Source organism: Schistocerca gregaria, chromosome 2 (genome assembly GCF_023897955.1).
Source record: "Schistocerca gregaria isolate iqSchGreg1 chromosome 2, iqSchGreg1.2, whole genome shotgun sequence".
Taxonomy (NCBI): Eukaryota; Metazoa; Arthropoda; class Insecta; order Orthoptera; family Acrididae; genus Schistocerca; species Schistocerca gregaria.
Window position 1 is genome coordinate 945,207,540 of NC_064921.1, and position 24,719 is coordinate 945,232,258.

Sequence of the window (24,719 nt, forward strand, 5' to 3'; positions counted from 1 at the left end):
CAATCCCGGGAGCGGAAAGACTTCCCTTAGGGGAAAAAAAGGACAGGTGTACACTCGCACACACACACACACACACACACATATCCATCCGCACATACACAGACACAAGCAGACATATGTCTGCTTGTGTCTGTGTATGTGCGGATGGATATGTGTGTGTGTGTGTGTGTGTGTGCGAGTGTACACCTGTCCTTTTTTTCCCCTAAGGGAAGTCTTTCCGCTCCCGGGATTGGAATGACTCCTTACCCTCTCCCTTAAAACCCACACCCTTTCATTTTTCCCTCTCCTTCCTTCCTTCCTGACGAAGCAACTGCCAGTTGCGAAAGCTTGTAATTCTGTGTGTGTGTTTGTGTGTTTTGTTCATGTGCCTGTCTGCCGGCGCTTTCCCGCTTGGTAAGTCTTGGAATCTTTATTTTTAATATATATATATATATATATATATATATATATATATATATATTGGGATAACAATAGTAGCCTTCAGGACCTCAGGAAATTTTCCAGCTGTAAAAGTATTATTGATCAGTAAGGTAAGAGGGGCAACAATAATGTCAATTATTTGTTTCAAGATGGTGTTGGAGATGCCATACAGATCTTCACTGTATGAGCCATGTAGGTTTGTGACAACTTTGTATACAGTTTGGCAGGTCACTTGTTTCCTTTTAAAGGATAAGTTATTTAGGTCAGGAATGTTGTAGGTAAAACTTTCAGAAGTTGCATCATCTGGTGCAGAGGTAGCAGTAGCTTTGAACTTAGTACTGTTAACAAAAAATTCATTTAATTTTTCTGGCACTATTGGAATTTCTCGTCTGTTTTTATGCTTCCCTGCTATTTTGTTTATTACCTGCCTGGCTGCTTTGAATTTGTTGCTGGAGTTTTCAATTAAAGCATCATTGTCTCCCTGCTTTGCTGTCTGTATTTCAGTCCTCTAATTCTTCCTGGCTTCTTTATACCTCTGCTTTGATTCTAGGTTACAAGTTTTAGCCATTTTATGTAGGGCAGTAAGTGTGTTTCTCAGGTCATGCAGTTCAGGAGTAAACCAGTTGTGCTTCTTTTTTCTATTTGGTGCACCATCTATTTTCATCTTTTTGATTATTTGTGGGCAACAGTTTTGAACTAAGCTCGTTAGTATGTTCATGAATAAGTTAAAAGCATTATCATTGTTATTACAATTATACACACTGGCCCACTCAAGTTCTGATAATTTTTGCCTTAACTTTGTAATGTTGTCAGGATATAATAATATGATCCTCTTAATGTGTTCAGGTTGCTGAGTAGGATAGTTTTCACAGTTGACCATTAGCCATAGGCTGTCATGGTTGGATAATACTGGATTTATCACTCCGTACTGACACTCGTCTTTTGTCGAATTGGAGATTATGTTATCTAGGCAGGAGAAAGAAAACTGGCGTTCTACGGATCGGAGCGTGGAATGTCAGATCCCTTAATCGGGCAGGTAGGTTAGAAAATTTAAAAAGGGAAATGGATAGGTTAAAGTTAGATATAGTGGGAATTAGTGAAGTTCACTGGCAGGAGGGACAAGACTTTTGGTCAGGCGAATACAGTGTTATAAATACAAAATCAAATAGGGGTAATGCAGGAGTCAGTTTATTAATGAACAACAAAGTAGGAGTGCAGGTAAACTACTACAAACAGCATAGTGAACGCATTATTGTGGCCAAGATAGATACGAAGCCCACACCTACTACAGTAGTACAAGTTTATATGCCAACTAGCTCTGCAGATGACGAAGAAATTGAAGAAATGTACGATGAAATAAAAGAAATTATTCAGATAGTGAAGGGAGACGAAAATTTAATAGTCATGGGTGACTGGAAAAGGGAGAGAAGGAAACATAGTAGGTGAATATGGATTGGAGCTAAGAAATGAAAGAGGAAGCCGCCTAGTAGAATTTTGCACAGAGCACAAGTTAATCATAGCTAACACCTGGTTTAAGAATCATGAAAGAAGGTTGTATACATGGAAGAACCCTGGAGATACTAAAAGGTATCAGTTAGATTATATAATGGTAAGACAGAGATTTAGGAACCAGGTTTTAAGTTGTAAGATATTTCCAGGGGCAGATGTGGACTCTGACCACAATCTATTGGTTATGACCTGTAGATTAAAACTGAAGAAACTGCAAAAATGTGGGAAATTAAGGAGATGGGACCTGGATAAACTGAAAGAACCAGAGGTTGTACAGAGTTTCAGAGAGAGCATAAGGGAACAACTGACAGGAATAGGGGAAAGAAATACAGTAGAAGAAGAATGGGTAGCTCTGAGGGATGTGGTAGTGAAGGCAGCAGAGGATAAAGTAGGTACAAAGACGAGGGCTGCTAGAAATCCTTGGGTAACAGAAGAAATATTGAATTTAATTGATGAAAGGAGAAAATATAAAAATGCAGTAAATGAAGCAGGCAAAAAGGAATACAAACGTCTCAAAAATGAGATCGACAGGAAGTGCAAAATGGCTAAACAGGGATGGCTAGAGGACAAATGTAAGGATGTAGAAGCTTATCTCACTAGGGGTAAGATAGATACTGCCTACAGGAAAATTAAAGAGACCTTTGGAGAGAAGAGAACCACGTGTATGAATATCAAGAGCTCAGATGGCAGACCAGTTCTAAGCAAAGAAGGGAAGGCAGAAAGGTGGAAGGAGTATATAGAAGGTTTATACAAGGGCGATGTACTTGAGGACAATATTATGGGAATAGAAGAGGATGTAGATGAAGACGAAATGGGAGATACTATACTGCGTGAAGAGTTTGACAGAGCACTGAAAGACCTGAGTCGAAACAAGGCCCCCGGAGTAGACAACATTCCATTAGAACTACTGACGGCCTTGGGAGAGCCAGTCATGACAAAACTCTACCAGCTGGTGAGCAAGATGTATGAGACAGGCGAAATGCCCTCAGACTTCAAGAAGAATATAATAATTCCAATCCCAAAGAAAGCAGGTGCTGACAGATGTGAAAATTACCGAACTATCAGTTTAATAAGCCACGGCTGCAAAATACTAACGCGAATTCTTTACAGACGAATGGAAAAACTGGTAGATGCAGACCTCGGGGAGGATCAGTTTGGATTCCGTCGAAATGTTGGAACACGTGAGGCAATACTGACCTTACGACTTATCTTAGAAGAAAGATTAAGAAAAGGCAAACCTACGTTTCTAGCATTTGTAGACTTAGAGAAAGCTTTTGACAATGTTGACTGGAATACTCTTTTTCAAATTCTAAAGGTGGCAGGGGTAAAATACAGGGAGCGAAAGGATATTTATAATTTGTACAGAAACCAGATGGCAGTAATAAGAGTCGAGGGGCATGAAAGGGAAGCAGTGGTTGGGAAAGGAGTGAGACAGGGTTGTAGCCTCTCCCCGATGTTATTCAATCTGTATATTGAGCAAGCAGTAAAGGAAACAAAAGAAAAATTTGGAGTAGGTATTAAAATTCATGGAGACGAAGTAAAAACTTTGAGGTTTGCCGATGACATTGTAATTCTGTCAGAGACGGCAAAGGACTTGGAAGAGCAGTTGAATGGAATGGACAGTGTCTTGAAAGGAGGATATAAGATGAACATTAACAAAAGCAAAACGAGGATAATGGAATGTAGTCAAATTAAATCGGGTGATGCTGAGGGAATTAGATTAGGAAATGAGACACTTCAAGTAGTAAAGGAGTTTTGCTATTTAGGAAGTAAAATAACTGATGATGGTCGAAGTAGAGAGGATATAAAATGTAGACTGGCAATGGCAAGGAAATCGTTTCTGAAGAAGAGAAATTTGTTAACATCGAATATAGATTTATGTATCAGGAAGTCGTTTCTGAAAGTATTTGTTTGGAGTGTAGCCGTGTATGGAAGTGAAACATGGACGATTACTAGTTTGGACAAGAAGAGAATAGAAGCTTTCGAAATGTGGTGCTACAGAAGAATACTGAAGATAAGGTGGATAGATCACGTAACTAATGAGGAGGTATTGAATAGGATTGGGGAGAAGAGAAGTTTGTGGCACAACTTGACTAGAAGAAGGGATCGGTTGGTAGGACATGTTTTGAGGCATGAAGAGATCACAAATTTAGCATTGGAGGGCAGCGTGGAGGGTAAAAATCGTAGAGGGAGACCGAGAGATGAGTACACTAAGCAGATTCAGAAGGATGTAGGTTGCAGTAGGTACTGGGAGGTGAAGCAGCTTGCACAGGATAGAGTAGCATGGAGAGCTGCATCAAACCAGTCTCAGGACTGAAGACAACAACAACAACAACAGGCAGGGATCTAATCTGGTTGGCTTGTTATTCATACACTACAAGTTGTTAGACCTTAACATGTTTTGAAAGTGGGTGATGGTGTTTTTAGTCGTATGTCTATATTAATGTCACCAACGTATGCTATCTTGTGGTGTCTGTATTTTACCAGCAGGTACTTATTTAAAGTCTCAATTTGGTCAATAAACTAATGAATATCAGAGCTAGGAGTGCGATAAATAGAGATGATCGCTAATTTTAGTTTGGGAAGCAATAATGCAGCAATTTAAAAAAGTTGTTCTTTGCAAAAATGATCGACTTTTTGTGCTACATATTCAATGTTAGAGTTTCTCTTTATAAAAATAGTGACTCATCCATGACTACTTTTGGTTCTACAATATGAGCTTGCTAATTCAAATCCTTTTGGGGTATACAGGGCAATTTCAGCTGGTGTGAGCCAGTGTTCATTTACACAGAAAACATGGCATGGGTTTGAACTTAGGAACACATCAATTTCATCTATTTTGTTTTTGATTGATTGTACATTCAGGTGTTCTGTTTTCGAGAAGGATAGGCAAAGAATTAGATGCTTCTATATTTACATTTTTTGGGGCACTGGCTGGGGGATGATAGTCCATAAAAAATCTTAACTGCAGCTACTCACATTCTTACTGCTGGTAGATAAGCAAGAGGCAGCTCTATCGTTCCTCGTGGCTGGTGATGTGGCTGTATCCACAGTTCTAGCTGGTGCACTGCTGTTGTACTCTGTCGAAGGGGCTGTGGTTGTTGATCTTACACAAAGTTCAAACCACCCTAGTTCTCTGACTGTTAGGGAAACCAAAGAAAACCTGAACTAGAACTGCCAGTAAGGCACTTGGATCACTGTCTTCTTGAATATAAATCCAATTTGGGAATAAAGATATGGAAGAAGTTGTATGGAGAAACAAACAGAAATTCTGATTGAAGCAGACACAGATGGAAGAGTTAGTGATAAGGGTACAGAAGTTGTAAAAAGACTGCCATCTGTAATGTATACAACAAACTCTTGTACAGAGAATATTTTATTTATTTTTATTTTTATTTGGTATGCGTATTCCATGGATCCATACATACGAGTGATTTGCCTGGATGTGGAATGTGTCAATATGATTGTACAAATACAATTAATGCTACAGAATAGTAATATAACACAAGCTGTCATTTATCTAGTATAGCAATTCACACTATAACATTATAACATTAACACTGTAACAGTAACATAATATTGTATCATCCATCTAATAACTAAGAAGCTAAATACATCTATTATTAAGGGAGCGCACTATTTCTGGAAAAGAATTCATCTAAGGAGTACAGCGGATGGTCAAACAGACATTTTTTTTAGCGTACCTTCGAACAGCATTTCATTTTCTCTTGTACATTTAATATAATTAGGCAATGCATAAAAAGTCTTTATAGCAGCATACTTTACTCCCTTCTGTACAAGTGATACATTTTTTAGTTCAACATGTTGTTCATCTTTCACTCTAGTATTGTAGTTATGGTATAATTGTTTCATACTGAGCATAGTCTTTGTTAACAACATTCATCAGAGAGTATATGTACTGACATGTTGTAGTCAGTATACCTAACTATGTGAAAAGTTTTCTACATGAGGTTCATGGAGGAACCCCACACATGATTCTGACTGCTCTCTTCTGAGCAGTTAAGATTTTTATGAGACTGGCGAATTACTCCAGAAGATTATTCCATAACTCAATGAGTGAAAGTATCCTAAGTAAGCTGATTTTAAAATGTTTATGTCCCCAAAATGAGTAATAATACTTAAAGCAAAAGTTTCTGTTGAAAGCCTTTTTAGAGCAAGGGACACATACTGTTCCAGCCTACTGTCAATGTGAACCCCTAGGAATTTAGTGGAGTCCCTGGTTGTCATGAGCAATTACTATATTTTCTGGAGTTTTATTTTTTGTGTGGAACTGTACAAAATTAGTTTTTTTAATATTAACCGAAAGAGAATTAATTGAAAACCAAGCTGTAACTTCTCTGAGTATATAATTAACGTCAGTCTCCAGATCAGCAGTAGACTTGCCATCTACTACAATGCTTGTATCATCAGCAAACATTGTGAATTCATAATTTTTGCTAATGGACAGGGGTAAATCATTAACATAAGTTTCCAGAAACTAGAAATGAAATTAATCTAAAAAAATAATGAGTATGCTGGTGGGACGTTTCTCAGTTTGCAAAGCTGGGCCACATGCAGGCTCTCACTGGTAATCAGTCCATTTGGAATCCAGATGTCCAGGCATTACTCTATTCTGTCTTAAATATTGCAGAATGCTATGTTCAATAAAGAAGTCTCACCTTAAATCACTTTGTATGTGTTGAACAATACTTAACAAATAAACAGTACATGCAGTATATGCTTTCTATTCTTGATAACACCATAGCACTTAAGAAGACTTTGGATAGATCCAAAATTAAATACAGTGGGAGGCCAGCAATAAGAATCTATTAATTCCCTGTATGGTTAATACAAACCTTTCTTCAATCAGAGCCAGAGAGGAATGAAACATTGAATCATAATTCTGAAAAACAGTCATTACAATATCGTACTTATCTGCTGACACTGAGCAAGTGACTTTCCAGTGAGCTGTCTTCCCTGTATGGGAGTATACATAATGGATGTATGAGTACAGGTTATCGGCACATGGCTGATGACATATGGAAGTTTGGGTCTGCCTGTTAGTCGTGCTCGACTAGCCTAATGGTAAGGCTCACAATAAGCAGGGAATCTGGGTTTGACTTTCAGTCTGGCACAAATTTTCATTTTCGACATTCCATTACACATCTGATGGTTTTTCATATTTGCAAATTTGAATGCATTTAATGTAGTCTGGATTTGTCAGTCATTTTTTGCTGAGATGTAAAAAGTACAGATTTGTTCAGTGATTAACTGTTTCCTTTTATATGGGAATACATGTGACAAGATAAAAGTAAATTTGGATGCTGGTTATGGTGAACCATGGTAATCAGTGATGAAAGTTAGATATTGGTTCAGTAAATTTGAGATGTGGGTGAATATTTTGTTTGTTATTGATCAGCCAGGATGCCATGTTGATAGTGATCAAAAAATGGTTGTGACGCTCCACTTCAAGTGGTTGCATCTTGGAATTTCTTGTGGCAACTGTAACAAGGCAGCGAGACAGAGATGTGACTTTTTAATATTTCATACAGGTAGAGGTAAGGTTGGGGAGGCTTATTAAAAAACTATTTTACTGATATTTTCGGTCCTTTCCTGACAGTGGTGTAATTTATGTCACATAACTGGACTGCACACCTTGCACGGACATAAAACATGTGTACCACAGAACAGATGTGCTTCCATGACTCTGCACAGCTAAGAACAGGAAATCCTTTTTTCCCCTAAGGTAAGTCTTTCCACTCCCGGGATTGGAATGACTCCTTACCCTCTCCCTTAAAACCCACATCCTTTCGTCTTTCCCTCTCCTTCCCTCTTTCCTGAAGAAGCAACTGTTGGTTGTGAAAGCTAGAAATTTTGTGTGTGTGTTTGTGTGTTATTTTATTGTGCCTTTCTACTGGCACTTTCTCGCTTGGTAAGTCTTGGAATCTCTGTTTTTAATATATTTTTCCCATGTGGAAGTTTCTTTCTATTTTATAAATATACAAAGGTCTTCATAATGTATGGTGTAGTACCTTTGTATCTTAAAATTTTAAAGACACAATTAGATAATATTATTTTAATTTCACATAACTTTAAAATTGTTACCTGATATGGAAGTTCTAGTATTTGTGCTTCTAGTTCTGTCAAGTTGGCATACATAAATTCTCTTTCTTGTTGCATCATTGGCACCTCCTTAGATTGAGATGAAGACGTATAGAATGGCATAGGGAAAGTGCTATGCTTAGAAAAAGGATGTTCCCATTTTCCTTTGAAATAAACAGCATTTATCAAGACTAAACGTGTCACGGGATCCAGAGCACCTGAAAAAATAGTTTTTCAGTGAGGTGGACAGGCCCTATCTTCTAGATATGCCTTATTCTGCATCTGACAATTGTCTCAGTCATTGTAAGAATAAATTCTTAAGTTTGGAATAAATCTGTTAAAAAAAATGCTTGTAAATGAATAAAATTTACTTTTTTTTACACTGTTTACACATACAAATAGTTGCATTCCTCATGAACAGCTGGATGGAATCTTGAGGTATTAAGTCTTGGACTTAATACAAAAAGATGTCCTTTTAAATAAACAGTCACTACAGTGTCTTGTTGTTAAAGCTAAATGTAACACTTTAAAATTAGCTGCCACATCATTACTTTTGAAAAGCTGCTGATTTTTAATTTGGATGAAATCTCTATGGTTTCTCTCTTGCTGTCAGCTTTATATTCACATTATGGTATTTATATTTCTTAAAAAGAATAACAGTATTCTATATTTTGTAAGAGTAACGATCTGTTTACAATGTGCATTGCTGCTTGTTATGCAGATAACAGGAACTTTCAACCTTCAAATCTAGATAACCAGATAATTTATAGGGCTGTTTAATAAGGTACCTCAAAATTTTCATTCAAATCCGTATAGATTTCCAGTTTCTCACTTTATGTCTGATGAGAAGGTCCATCCAGAGATTTGTGTGCAGAAAAATATTCCAATAAACACTTTGCTCTGTGCTGATGATCCATCCATTATGTGGGATATTGGAGACAGACTACAGTTTGCACTCTTTATTTTAAACAAGACAGTAACAGGATATAATTTGCATATTTCTGTTGACAAAACAACATAGGCATTTATATAAAAGTGGTAAGTAGGAAGAAACAGAGTTATTAAAAATAAAAGACTTTAAAAATTTGAGCTGAACAAATTTAGGAATACGTGTAAAATAACTATAGAGTACAAACACAGATGACAGTGTGAAAATTTGGAAAGGATGCATGGATATAGATTACCAGCAGCAATAATGATATATGCATGAAAAGGAAAAAAGATATAAGAAGCCTAAGGAATAATTTGGCAATGAAACAGGCTTTTTCCTACCCTGATCTTTAAACAGAAAAAATATATGATGTCTGATGAAAGTTTGTTGGAAATCTTTGTACCTGAATGCAGAAACTGACTAAATTCTAGAAAGGAGGCAAAATGTGTAAGAAAATATTGATGTGTTCTGTAGTGCACTTACATAAACCACTTTTATCAGCAATTATATTAGAAACCCTTGAGAAGCCAGGATTTTTGCTGGGGCAAAACAGTGAACATCAGCATATAACAGGGAAACAGGTAAATTCTTGCAAGCAGAGGAATCTACAACAAGGTATGAAATCTTGTAACAGTGTAAGAGAAAATGAATCAATGGAGTGTAAAGTCATAGGTCAGTCGGATTGTTCAAATCAGCTAAGAGTTATGAGTCTGAACATTCAGTGTCTTAAAAACAAGTACCTTGAACTTGAGGTGGCAGAAAATAGTGACCATATTCCAGAATGAGATTTTCACTCTGCAACGGAGTGTGCGCTGATATGAAACTTCCTGGCAGATTAAAACTGTGTGCCTGACCGAGACTCGAACTCGGGACCTTTGCCTTTCGCTGGCAAGTGCTCTACCAACTCAGCTACCGAAGCACGACTCACGTCCGGTACTCACAGCTTTACTTCTGCCAGTATCCGTCTCCTACCTTCCAAACTTTACAGAAGCTCTTCTGCGAACCTTGCAGAACTAGCAGTCCTGAAAGAAAGGATACTGCGGAGACATGGCTTAGCCACAGCCTGGGGGATGTTTCCAGAATGAGATTTTCACTCTGCAGCGGAGTGTGCGCTGATATGAAACTTCTTGGCAGATTAAAACTGTGTGCCCAACCGAGACTCGAACTCGGGACCTTTGCCTTTCACGGGCAAGTGCTCTACCAACTGAGCTGTAAAGTTTGGAAGGTAAAAGTAAAGCTGTGAGTACCGGACATGAGTCATGCTTCGGCAGTGCGGTTGGTAGAGCACTTGCCCGCTAAAGGCAAAGGTCCCGAGTTCGAGTCTCGGTCGGGCACACAGTTTTAATCTGCCAGGAAGTTTCAGTGACCATATTGATTGTTTATGTGTTATGGAACGTTGGTGCAGGGACAGTGAACAACACAGCATAAACTTAAGCCAATATAAACTTGCCAGTCAGTACTGTAGGCAAAATGCCAAAGGTGGTGGTGTATGCATTTATCTAAATCCTAAGCTTAAATTTAAGTTAAGATACGAGGATAAACCATTAATCATAGAAAAGGATTTTGAGGCAGTAGCCATTCAGTTATATAGTTTAAAGAAGAAAATAATTGTTGCAGCAATTTACAGGTCACCATCTGGAGATACTGAAGTCTTTCTTAAGAATTTGGAAGAACTGCTCAACATTTTCTCAAATGAGAACTCTGCCATAATTCTTTGTGGTGACTTTAATATTAATCTATTAGTCCAGAGTCCAATAAAAAACAAGCTTTTAGACATACCAAAAAGTTTCAACATGTTCCCCCACGTATCGGCTCCCGCTAGAACAACTGATTCCAGTGAAAGCCTAATAGACATCTCCTCAAATGTGGTCACACATGAAGTTGCAATTACAAATGTGAATATAGGATTATCAGATCATAATGCACTAACCTTTAATCTCACTGCAACTCCCAAGGAGGAGGAAAACAAAAAGGAGTACAAACAATGTTTCTCTACTGAAAGTTGTAATCAGCTTAAAAATAATTTTAAAAATGCAGTTTGGTCAGAGATCTTGGCACAAACAAACACAAATGATGCTTATAATATATTTGCTTCCACTTTTATGACATACTTTGAAATGTGTTTCCCAAAAAAGCCTTTGAGTTATAAATCATCTGGATCAAAAGGGACCTGGATTACACCCAGAATTAAAAAGTAAAGCGAAACCATGAAATTACTAAGTTTAAAGTTAAAAACATGTCATGATCAGCAGTTTGTTGAGTATGTGAGGACATACAAAAATACGTACCACAAAGTAATAGCAAAAGCAAAATTATTAAGTAGTGATAGATTAATAAGGCCGGCTAGTAACAAGTCCAGAATGATGTGGAAAATGGTAAAAAAAGAAACTGGAGGTCAAACTAAAGAACAGGAAATCAATCTTAAATATAATGGAAATATTCCCATAGAATAAGATGCAATGGAAAACTATGCAAACAATTATTTAGTAAATATTCCCCTTACTTTAAGTAGTAAATTTAAGCAACAACCAACAGTGACGACTCCAATGGTAAATACCAGCATGATGGCAATCCCGACAGATGAGCATGAAGTTCTAAAAGTCATTAAATGCTTGAAATCCAAAATGTCCTCTGGGTTGGATGATGTACCTGTATCAATAATTAAGAAAATTGCTCCACGTGTTGTCAAACCTATAGTGCACATAGCAAACTTGTCCCTTAGTGATGGGGTATTTCCGGATAAACTTAAAATCTCTAAAGTGATACCGCTATACAAAAATGGTGACAGATGTAAAATAGAAAATTACTGACGTATATCTCTCCTCCCAGCCTTCTCCAAAATACTTGAGAAATTAATGAAAATCAGGGTTACAAAATATCTAGAAAAACATAAACTAATAAATAACAGTCAACATGGCTTTCGAGCAGGGCACAGTACAGAAACAGCTGTATTGGACTACACAACAGAAATAGTAAGAAATTTGGAGTCAAATAAACAGGTTGTTGGAATTAATCTAGATTTATCCAAAGCCTTCAATACTGTGAACCATGTAATATTACTAGAGAAACTTGAAGCAATAGGCATCAGGGGCACTGTTAAAAAATGGTTTGAATCTTATCTGCAAAACAGGTTACAAGTTGTTGAGCTGAGGTCATCCAACAATCTTCACAACTTTAAACTCATATCTGAACCGAAACAAATTGAAATAGGTGTTCCATAGGGCAGCATTCTGGACCCATTGTTATTTCTAATTTATATTAATGATATCCAGGCCCCAGACAGCTCAGCAAAAATTTTACTATTTGCAGATGACACAAGTATCATAATTAGTGATGTAAAAGAATCATTGTGTACTACAGCAGAAAAATGCTCTCATACATACAGTCATGGTTTTATTCAAATAAGCTGACATTGAATACAAACAAAACAAACTTTATACAGTATGGAAGCAAGTGTCAAGGGGAAAATATGTGCCTTATGCTGGACAGCAAACAAATAGAAAAAGTGTGCACCACAAAGTTTCTGGGAATGAGAATTGACCAAGATTTAAAATGGAATGAACACAGTGTATATCTTTCTCAGAAACTCAGCTCAGCATGTTTTGCCTTAAGAATAATATCCAAGGTATGCAGCAAAGAATGTATTAGAGCAGTGTATTTTAGTTATTTCCAATCAGTTGCAAGCTTTGGCATAAGTTTTTGGGGAAAAACCAGGTCAAGACTAAATGACATTTTTATTATGTAAAAAAGAGCTATTCATACCAAGACACACAGCCCACCACAAACTCACTGTAGACCCTTATTCAAACAACTAAAGATACTTACAGTACCATCAATATTTTAAATCTCTTGGCGCAATGACAGTGCCAAGCACGTACATATATAACTGTCTAATATATGCCAGAGAAAATCTGAAAAAAATGAACATGAGATGTGACGTGCATGCACACAGCACAAGAAACAGTCACCTGCTGGACTTACCGTCCACAAGACTTGCTGTAGTCCATAATAACTGTAAGTATTTAAGCATAAAATTTTTCAATAAGTTACCATGCTCAGCTCATACAGTACCACTAAATAAATATAAGAATACATTGCAAACCTGGCTAAAAAACAACAAATTCTATACAACTGAAGAATTCTTAGAAACTAATCATCAAAATATATGTTTTACCTAAGTTATGAAGAAAATGTTTTTGTATTACATAAGCTAGTTATTTACTGTGATTCTTTTCTTATGTTTGTATTTAATTACTGTATAAAACATTGTTTTACATAATGCTGTAGAAAAGGTCTTTAGTTCCTTTTCTCCCCTTTCTGTAACTATTTGAATATCGTACTGAAAGTAAAACACTCTGTAAACTTTGATAAAGCAAATTGTATGCAAAAAACTGAAAGGCTAGTAAAAATATTCTATCCTATTCTAATATATATTTTTAAATGCCTGGAAATGATCAGTAAAAGTAACTGCGATCTCCAAACCAACTCAAGCTACCATGATCACAATACAAGGCATTGTAAAGACTTCCACATTCCCTATGTAGCAAAAACTAGAAGTCAGAAACATGTTTGCCATTTAGGAATAAAGCTTTTAAATGCACTTCCATCTCAAATTAAAGAATTGAAAGGCAAAAATAATTTCAAGCTTGAAGTAAAAAATTACTTGATGGAAAAATGCTACTACAGTGTTAATGAATACCCGTCTCAGAGTGTGGATTGAAAACTGTACTTCCTTTTTTAAAAAATTCAAACTAAATTAATTATGTTCAACTTCATAATTATGGTACTTAGGAAAAATCTGTTAAATACCTGTAATACGTTTTGTGTATAAGACGTAGTTGATGATCTGTAATTGTTTATCATGAGCACGTACTTTTGTTTGTGTGTAATAAGTTCATGTACACTACTTATGTACTATGTGTATGTAATTTATTTGCTGTTTGTATATGTTTGTCAATTTGTTATGTGTGTGTTGTTATGTGTTACGTGTAATCAAATGACGAATCCTATATCACATGTGTGATCTATTGGATACTAAATAAATAAACAAATAAAACACAATTTAAGGTTCTAAGATCTTTGATGATGTTCCTGCATAATGTGTAGTCATTTGTTTTATAGCTTCCAGCACAGGCCACATGCAGAGAAGTGATAGCGGTATGTTCTTTATGGTATTGTAGCCAAATTTGAGAAATTTGGTTGATAATTGGGAAGGCCTTGTAAAATGAACATAGAAGAGGTAACTGAAAGAAATGTGGGAGAACTGTTCAGCATATTGACTAATTAGTATGAAGATAATTTCAACCATACATATTATCGTACATGGATATAAAAACAGCCTGCATATTTTAATTAAATATATGAAAGATTGTGGCAACTGTGTTCCATATGTAAACCTAAATTCATTTTTAGTTGGTAATATGGATTGTTTCTTAACAATAATCAGGATTGGCTCCTAAAATGAAATAAGTGAAAATATTCCTATGTACATGTCACAATAAACATCATTTCTCAGTTACAGACTACAGCATTATGTGACACACAATAGCCATATCACATGAAATGCTCAAATGGTCTCCCATAAACAACAATGAATACATGGCAGTGTCTCAAAATGGACAACCAACGTTATTCATTGAGAACTGATTCCTTTCAATCAGCTGCGTGGAGCATTATGGATATGCTGTTCTAGATCACTGATATTATCATTGTTAGTGAGGTACACCACACTTCTCAAGTGTCCCCACAGATTAATGTCCTGTGCATGATTGGATGGAGCAGTATACTTTAAATTCTTGAGGGACACACTGTTTGTGTTACTGGAAAATATGCCTCTAGCAATCCACTGCATCATCTGGCTCATGCAAGAAGCAGCCCAACCCACCTCAGTTAGGATGTACATCAGTTTTGGATGTCACCTTCAAGATGATAGATTGATTGTTAAGTTCTAGTACAATGGCATTATTGTCCTCCTTCCCTTAATCCACTGAACTTTTGGTAGTGGGGACACATGAAAAGTGTGAGGTAAGGTAGTCCAGCAATTCAACAGCACTTACCATCAGCAATGAAATTCTTGATTTTATTGTCAGTTTTCTTTTGCACCCATTCATTAACTATTGTTCTAGCTTTATCTGGTTCATTTTCAAAGTCTACCAATTCAGCTTCTGCTAAAAATCTTGCTGCATCTGCTAAAAAACTCTCCATAATGGTAAACTTGTTATGAATATACATCTTGCTGGCAGTATGAAGCATGACTCCATCAGTGCACTGCAGTTAAGACAAGAAAATTAGAAAGGATCACTGTTTCACAGATATACAATATAACTAATATCATTTTCAACAGTCCAATAATTACATAAACCCCTGATGAGGTTGCTACAGGATGTGATGTATGAAGAAAGATGAGAGTTAATCATACATTATCAGCAACTCACATATGGTTATCCACACATGGCATATGGTGCCTTACTTGTGGCTTGTCAGTGAATCTGTCAACATGATATCAACAATCAAGCATCTTGCCAAGAATTTGTTGTGTGAGATTAATCTATTTTTGCAGTACCAACAGCCATATTCAAGACTCAAATTGTGCAAGAATCATTTGAAAAATCAAGAGAGGTATAACAATCATTCTTGGCTATTATTGTCAGGGACAGAAATCTGTGGCCAAAAGTGAGAGACACATGAAACTATTATTTTGCACTTTACTATAATTTTCTGCCCTCGTCTTGCACACCTTCATGGCTAAAATGCTTACAAATTATCTTTCCTGCAGTAAACTGTGTGTCTCCTGGATGTTTAGTGCTTAGGGAGATGATTGTGAGCTATAAAGCTCAGTGAATGGGACTTTTTTTTTTTTTGATTTGTGCTGCATTAACTTGAGGAAGGTGAGGCCATTGTGGAAAAAACATGAGAGAAATGATATGACATGAATGCATTTCAACACTTTTGGAAACAAAGAATAATTATGACCCATGTTCAATTCCTGGCCGGGTCGCAGATTTTCTACACTTGGGGACTGGATGTTGTGTTGTCCTTATGTTTGTATCATCATAACTGGGTTCCTACTATTGAGCAAAAATAAAAAAGAACAATTACAACATTATTTGCACATTCACTCCTCACTCACACACACACACACACACACACACACACACACACATTAAAATATACAAGCTATACTCAAAAGATTGTCGTTACACTGTTTTGGAATCATAAAGGATATGGAGATGGACAATTTTGATGCATCAGGGTCAGCAATCATTGGTAGTAAAGTACTGCAAAAATTATGATAGATCACTCAAAAGTGAACAAGGAGCCAAGCTGTTTTCAGGTTATGTTCTGTGTCACAATAATGTATGATCACATGGGAACACTGTGTGGGGAAACATCATAGCTGGCAGTCAACCAGGACCTTGCACAAAACTCTCTGACTCTCAGTCTGCCTTATGACTTTGTTCAGTTTGGATGCTTCCGACAGGTATGCTCTACTTATTAATAAAAATTCACTATACCATATTGTATCAGTTTTGTGTGACTGTTCATCATCATTTCTGTCTTTACTTATAGCACTACACTGGTGACTCTGATGACTGTTCATAAATAATTTGAACATATCCATCTAATGCATAACTGCAGTGCTACCATTGTGCCCTTATTGTGCTACCCAATTTATGTTGTTGGATAGAAGTTGTTGGGTCATGATGCCAGGTGACATGGACAGCACCTGGAATGCATCTTGTGTGATAAAAGTGACATTGACACACTTCTGAAATATGCTATACTATTTCCAAACAACACAATATAACAGATACTGTGGTATGTGATCTCACGTAGCACTCTGTTTCACTCACAAACCACACTACTCCCGAGTTACAGCAAACCAACTGGTTGGACTCATGCCTACTCACTTTTGTAGAGCAATCAACTATACCACAACTGAACCTGATCACTCCAGACATGCAGCTGCATTGTCTCCTGGTTTTCCTATTGTGCATCATGTTGTGCTGTGTACGGACAATACTTGCTTGCCTGTTCTTCAACTACGGACATTGCCTCGGCAACCTACTGCGAACAGCACACATCTTAAGCTACCTCTTTTTTGGCTAAATCAACTTTGTGGTTCACCCCTGTGGACAGCCTTTTTGCTTCAAGTGAAGTTGTCAGTGATGGTACGAAATTCATCACCATGCTTAGCCACATGGAGAACCATGCAGATACAATAAGTGATATCATACTCAAGAAAGAAACTTCCACATGGGAAAAATATATTTAAAAACAAAGATTCCAAGACTTACCAAGCGGGAAAGCGCCGGTAGATAGGCACAATAAATAAAACACACACACACAATTTTGAGCTTTCGCAACCGGCGGCTGCTTCGTCAGGAATGAGGGAAGGAGAGGGAAAGATGAAAGGATGTTGGTTTTAAGGGAGAGGGTAAGGAGTCATTCCAATCCCAGGAGTGGAAAGACTTACCTTAGGGGGGGGGGGGAGGACAGGTGTACACACACACACACACACACACACACACACACACACACACACACACACACACACACACACACACACACACACACATCCACCTGCACATACACAGACACAAGCAGACATTTGTAAAGGCAAAGAGTTCAATGTCTGACCACATGTTATGGACCTTGTGTGTTGTGAAGCTTCACTTGCAAGTCCAACTGAACATGGTTACCCATGAGCAAGAACATTTGAATGCATGCCATAAACTCACTGATCAAAGACAAGCTATCATACACCAAAGACTATACATAAATAATGTCAACAACAATGGCAATGAGCAAGACTTACAAGTACAATGACCCATATCCGAACTCCCACTTACCTCAAGCAAAGCTGAACTCATCTGCCATCCATTTATCTTGACATCACTGTACTCAGAGCCATGAACTTCACACTGGTACAACAAACCCTCACTTAACCTCCATATGCATTGCCCCCATGCAGAGCATCAACAACTATATCACACTCGCACTTGTGCTGAACACCACCAACCACATCACACTCATGCCTGTACCCATGCAGAAGGCCACTGACTGCATGTGCCCATGCAGCATCAGATTTGCTGGTGAGATGTACCGTATACTGACCGTGCTTGTCATTCACCATGCAATTTCCCAAACTTCATGCATGGTTTGCAGGAGACACAGTGGACAACACACGATATCTAAGTCAGCTGGACACCCAGAGTGATGACAACAATGACAGACCATACATGCCCCACCATTTTCATGAGAAAAGCTCTTTGTACCTGACCACATCAGTGACCAACTATACTTCATCAACACCAGTTATGAGGCCAGTACTTTTCTGCTCTCTTTGCCACATCTAACGCCAGTGTACAGGCTTGTCCAACTCCATACACTAAATGATATGACATCTGTGTCTATGGATAACAGGTCTGCACACTAGACCTCTGCAGCAATGACATATACACTTGAACATTTATCATTGCAGATGTAGCTGAATCAGTTATTGGCACATACTGATCTGGTTCTAGACTTGTATGTTGGTGAGCTAACTCTCTTGACTTTCCACTCCCCCACAGGTGTGATCGGCTACATCCATTTGACAGCCGAACTTAGCAGCACAGCCCACTTCACAACACAAATCCCACCTCCTGCAGGTTTCGGGTATACCAATGCTCAACAGCTCTTTCAGGAGTCCCTCCACACCATCAACCATATTAAACACATTCAACAGCTCTGTTTCAACACATTTGAAACAAACTTTCACTTACAACCCGAAAACAATCTCACCAAACACAAAATTCGAGACGTCAAGCAGGAACTTCACCAACATTTCTACACCATGCTCATTCGGCACCACTCCTATCACCATCTATGGAGATACTTACAGCACCAGCTCCATCTACCAACACAAAGGTTGGTACAGCGTCACTCACTCTCGCATTCTGTACCATGTCTCTGTGGGTTCCCCTGAAGGAACAATTCATAGACAGCCATAAAAAATGGAACAATTCATAAGATTATCACCATCCTCCCCTGCCACCTCCCCAAAAACGTCACAGACCATGGCAGCTACCACTGGAATTACTTAGAGCTGCCAAACTGGTAGTGGATGATCTCTTACAAGCTGGGCTAGTTTGCCCCTCTGAAAATTCTTGGGCTTCGCCCCTAAAACTGGTACCAAACATGCACGGCTTCACCCATTATTTTGCAAACACTTATGTTTCTGGTGTCATTGACTGTAAGATGACATGTGTCCAGAAGACATTCACAAAATGCTCATTATCATGCCTTTTGATTTTCTGAGTTTAAGTTTACGCCTTACAGACTTAAGAATGTGGCACAAATATGGCAATGTTTTACTGATGGTTTACTATTAAAGTTCTCATTCTGTTGTGGTTATCTTCATGATATCTTGATTTAATCACCAGATGATGTCTCCCATAGTACGCACCTCAAAAAGTTCTTGACAGCCTCTTTTCCAAAGGTATGATGATCAACAAAGATGAATTACAAATCTGACTCAAAGAAGTCATCTCATTTGGACATAATGTAAATTCCTTGGGCATTTGCACCACACCACAACATATAGAGACTATTCAGCAATTGACACCACCACAAGACTTGCATCAGTGACACCTCTAGACCTACCTGAACAGGTCTCTTACACTAAGCGACACATTGCTCACCTGTGCATACCTCTGTGCATTCCACACTTGGTGCACAAAGTCATTCTACATAAAGCACTTAAAGATTGTGACTTCGTAATGTTAATGAGATAACACTGTATGACCTGCCCTACATCTCCTGTACTCAGGCCCACACAAGGTCCTTCATAGAGATGACCATACTTTCTACATATTATTAAACATGAAATCTACAACAGTGTCTGTTAACTGACTCAAACATGTGTGGACACTAACGATACTTCACCAGATAATAACACTTTCCAAGCTCTCCACTTTGCTACATCTGTCAAAACTCCCACTACCAGCACCATACCATCAGAGTTTGATTTGCAACTGGACGTCCACAACTTCCTCTCTGAATAACTCAACAGTAAGCTGACATACAATGGCTCCCTCATTGAAGGTCAGCACACAGGCTACCAAACTTCAGACTGCAGATGATTCCATCGCAAGGCACTTCCATAAGACTGTCAAATTACCACAAGACATCAATACTGCTGCTTTCACCTCCACTTTTATGCCAATGGTATCTTCACAATCATGACTCCACACTTGCCTCCAACTGACCTCACACCATCGCCAACACAATCTAGTCCTGACGACACACCCATCACTCCTCCAACTTTGGACATCACAACATATTCATGCTATGACCACCCCCACTCCATGCCAGCCTGCCTCCATTACTACCACCTCTATGCTATCCAGTATACATCGTTTCCTGATGACTACTCTGCTGCAGATGCCAATGTGTGTCTCCATTTTCATGCAGTCTCACCACTCCCACACCTCATGCCTCTGTCACTGTGCTTGACAAACATCAATCAATGAGGACCTTGCACAAAACATTCTGATTTTTATTGCTACTTGTGACTGTTAGTTTTGATGCTTCTGCCATGTACACTCCTTTCATTAATAAAAATGTGCTTGTATTGTGACTATTCATCACCATCACCACCACCACCACCACCACCACCACCACCACCACCACATATACTCTGCAGCATTACAAGTACATACTGTTGGACCATTACAGCATGACATGACAGAAGCCTTGGACAGACTTCACAGTATTTGTCTGTAAAGTTGACTATGGACTATCCAATCCCATGTAAGTGAGTAATGGTTATACAATGAGAACATAGATCTGTGTGATTGATAGATGCTAAAATGTTATCAGTAAAAACCCATCAAATGTAATCAAAGAAATCTAAACAGCATGATTACAGTAGGGCCACAGGTAAACATAGTGACAACATTTGATGTGTCAGAATTATCTAGTACCCAAGGTCACTTTCAGGTTAAAATGAAACCTATGGGCAGACCACAGACATTTACACCTGAGTTTGACTGTGGACTACTCAGTACTTTGCAGGAGGTAATGGGTATATACTGCCAACCAAGATAAGCAAGGTAAGCATTCTCAGTAATTATAAAAAGCTATCTAATTTCCATCCAAGTGGCAGTGTTAAGATACACATGTCCTAACACTGCCACCCAAATGGCAACCCAAGAGCTTTTCATCAGTGGTATATGCTAGGAAAGTCTACATTCACATATCCTCAGTAATGACTCATCAGATTCAGTGAGAGAAATCTCACCACCACGAGTACTCTATTCTGAGTACTATGGCAGCTGTAAGGAATATCTGTAGCTGACATTCAACAGTGAGCAGATCTGTGCAAAGGGTCCCCTTGGCCAACACATTGTATGGGTGCTTTGGTGATACCACCTCTGGTTCTCTGTCAGCACAAGTTGGCCGTTTTATTATTGCTGAGTGGTAGTGGAGGGCACTTCTATTCAGAGGCCTGAAACAGCTAATAGTGTGGTTTTTTCTGGCTAGTTTTTGAGAAATGTGTAGAGTCAGTAGTGAATACTTCTTGACTAACTAATGGCATATAGATTACTTGTTGTCAAACAGAAAGCTGTTTCTGCTAAAAGGTGTTTCATTCATTGATAAAACTCAGGAGGATAAACACTGGAAAACAAGTTACAAAATTTCATTGGGAGTAGTAGGACCACCTCTATTATACACAAAACATGTTATCAAGCAACTTCTATCTTTTTACATTAGAGGGGGTGACTAACAATTCAGCATTCCATTTCAGATGATGAAAAATGCACAACGTTATCATGGCATGACACAACATGTAGGTAGCAACCTGCTTAGGCCTTATTACAAAACTGGTGCACTGCTATTAACAGTACCTCAATCACTATTATAATAATATTGAGAAAAGGGACATAGTTCAAACTTCCAACATTCATACAATGAAGTATGACAGTAGCCAATGGATTATGATTGTGACAGTGGAAGTGGTCCCAAAATCATCTGGAATTCCTACAACTACAACAGTGACATCCAAAATATGTTTGAAAGAGAGACTTTTCTCAGATCTGAAGGTGCATCTGTCAGTGAGTATTAACAAGCAGGAAGCAATTGCCCACATTCTTGATGCATGTTAACATAAATTATGCCAGTCACCTGGGTTTTGAGACCATCTTTGGTTCATTTTCTCAGCAGCCTGAACCAACAGGCCCAAATGTTTTGTTCTGATGAACAAAGAGGAAAGAATCAGTGTCCAGAAGGTTGTACTGTCTCTTATTACCCAATATCAGTGGTTGGAAAACTTGTTAGTCAACAGGCCAAGTATCAACAGTACAATGACTGAAATTTCTTTTGAGAGCCTCATTTTTCAAACAAACTATATAGGTAGGTGCACTGTTATTAAATTAATAAGGTAACTCCTAAGCTGGCCTTTGCTGAAAAAAACTGTCAAAGTGATTGAAGTACATTTGCCAAGTTTAACCCCTTCCCACTTTCCCATCCACACTCATTTGTACAGCTGTTTCCTCCTTTTATTCATAGTCACTATATGACCAAACCATATCAACAAACCTTTCTCAATACCTCACACTACATCTTCTTTCACTCCAAAAAATTTCCTAAAATTAATTTAAGAAACTATATTTGAGGTTTTAGGACTTAGTTACAATGTAGGTATGTTGGATGAAACTTTTTGTCATACTTAGTAATCATATTATTTATTGTTAAAGTTAAGTTGTGAAGTATCCATAAAATTAAATCATGATAATGACTTAAAACACTAATGTAAGTGATGGCCTTGCATCTCCTTTGAAAGCTTGGATAAATCAAGTTTGTATGCTGTTGTTTCTAATTTTAGGCATGATTTCAGGTTCTCATCAATGACACTATGATTGCTTGCATGAGTACATACACCTGAATAGTGGAAGAAAGCAATTATATGAGTCAGGATACTATTCCATGTGTTGAAAATCAATATATCTTCCTTCTCAATGTCTTTCAATGCAGATTACTTGTGATGTGAAAAAATCACATATTTGATCTTGAATATTTCTCAGGTATTCAGCTCCATTTCATCAAGAAAGCATATTTTGGCAAGCTGCCATCTTCAGGTGTTCCTGGTGACTTATTGATTTCTGCTGGCTGCCACCTTTATAATTTCCTCTCTCCTCTTCCCACAGGCTCCAGCCATCAGCCTCTGGACATGGAGCTGGTGCAGTGATGGAGGAAGCACGATGTTGGGGGTCAATCTGGGGTCCTCAGTAGAGCTGTGGTCATGATCAAACATGGGTCTCCGCCAGCATGGTAACAAAATTTTCTCACCCTGTTCACTTGTTATGATGGGAGCGGGTTTCCATGTAGATAGTTGATGTGCTTTGATCAGTCTCATGGCTTGTTCCAAGGTCTTGCTTAACTGAAAGACACTGTATTTATTTATGTAGTTGGATCTCTACTGCTTCTTTTAGAATACAATAACAGAAAGTGTTGAATTTTTATAACAACATGGTGCTGTCATAATTCACGGCATGTTCATGGGAGATGGAGTGTTCTGCCTCAGTGGATTTTGTCAGCTGTTCATTGTGTGTGTGGTGTTTACGCTCAGTGCATCTTGTTTGTACCATCTGGATAATCTGTCCTAGATACATTTTTCCACACTGCTAAGGGATGAAGTAGACTCCCAGTTTCTGGAGTCCTAGGTCATCCTTCACTGATTGTGGCAAGGTTTTTGTCTTGGATGTTGGGCAGAACATACACTTTACAGTGTTTTCCAGAGTATTCTTCCATTTTTTCTGATGTCTACCCAACATATGGGATAATCACCATTTCAACAGGCTTTTCTTCATGATCAGCAGGCCAAGCATCCTCGAATCACACATTAAGGTCACATTTATTTCTCTCCAATATTTCTGTACAGCACAAAGACATTCAAGTTTCAAGCTTCAAGCTTCAAATCTACCAGTTGCATTTCAAAGTTGCCAATGTTGATCTTAAAGGGAGAAAAAGTTTAATTCTTTTACAGTCATGTTAAGACTCTTTTTTTCCCTCCTCTTGTAGTTTTAATAGTGCTTTAGATGATATGTAATGTCTAAATTGAAATAAAATGATTGCTTGTTAATTCATTATGAACATAATTATTTTAGTCTTCTTTCACCCAATCACACACTTTTTCCATGCTTCGTAAGGATATTCCTTCCACTGCTTTATTTTGCATGAACTTCAGCATGTTAAATAATATTTCATTTGTGTGACTCTGAAGCATTATCCAACCACCACTTTCAAAGATGTAGCCACAAGCAGCAAAAGCAGTGCAGATGGTAGTGATTCCATATGGTTTGAGAGCCAAGAGAGAATGGCAATTTCACCTTCACCCCCATCTAAAATCTCCTCTTCAAAATAGACTTCCCCACACCAAAAACTGACCTCTGTGCGTGGGCCATGAAGCACACTATACATATGCACCTGCACATGGTGTTTTGTGAAAGAGTCACAATGATGGGGCCCAAGAGCCACATATGGCTCACAAACTGCAGTTTGGCAACCACTGTTCTACACCGTACCCAACCCTGTTTATAATTTTCAATGACTTTATCATCATCTTTCATTACTAACAAATGCATAGCATCAGGTGTAATATAAATGTGAAATTTGCACTACATTAAGTCACTAATAACATAAAAAATGGTATACTGCACACTCGCTCTTTTTTCAGTAACAGATCTTCAAATCTTGTGAAGTCAACCTGTGA

The 24,719-nt window shown here is 38.0% G+C and overlaps 1 protein-coding gene across 2 annotated transcripts in view; it reads right to left on the reverse strand.

The window, feature by feature from the left end:
- The window catches only part of LOC126335402 (leukocyte elastase inhibitor-like), a 118,994-nt gene that overhangs the window by 21,633 nt on the left and 72,642 nt on the right, over nucleotides 1-24,719 (reverse strand). For both annotated transcript variants that reach the window (XM_049998652.1, XM_049998653.1), the window contains exons 4-5: nucleotides 15,019-15,229; nucleotides 8,035-8,249 (exon numbers count right to left, since the gene is read on the reverse strand). In XM_049998652.1, coding sequence (XP_049854609.1) covers nucleotides 8,035-8,249; nucleotides 15,019-15,229 — 426 coding nt within the window. The remainder of the gene's footprint in view (nucleotides 1-8,034; nucleotides 8,250-15,018; nucleotides 15,230-24,719) is intronic.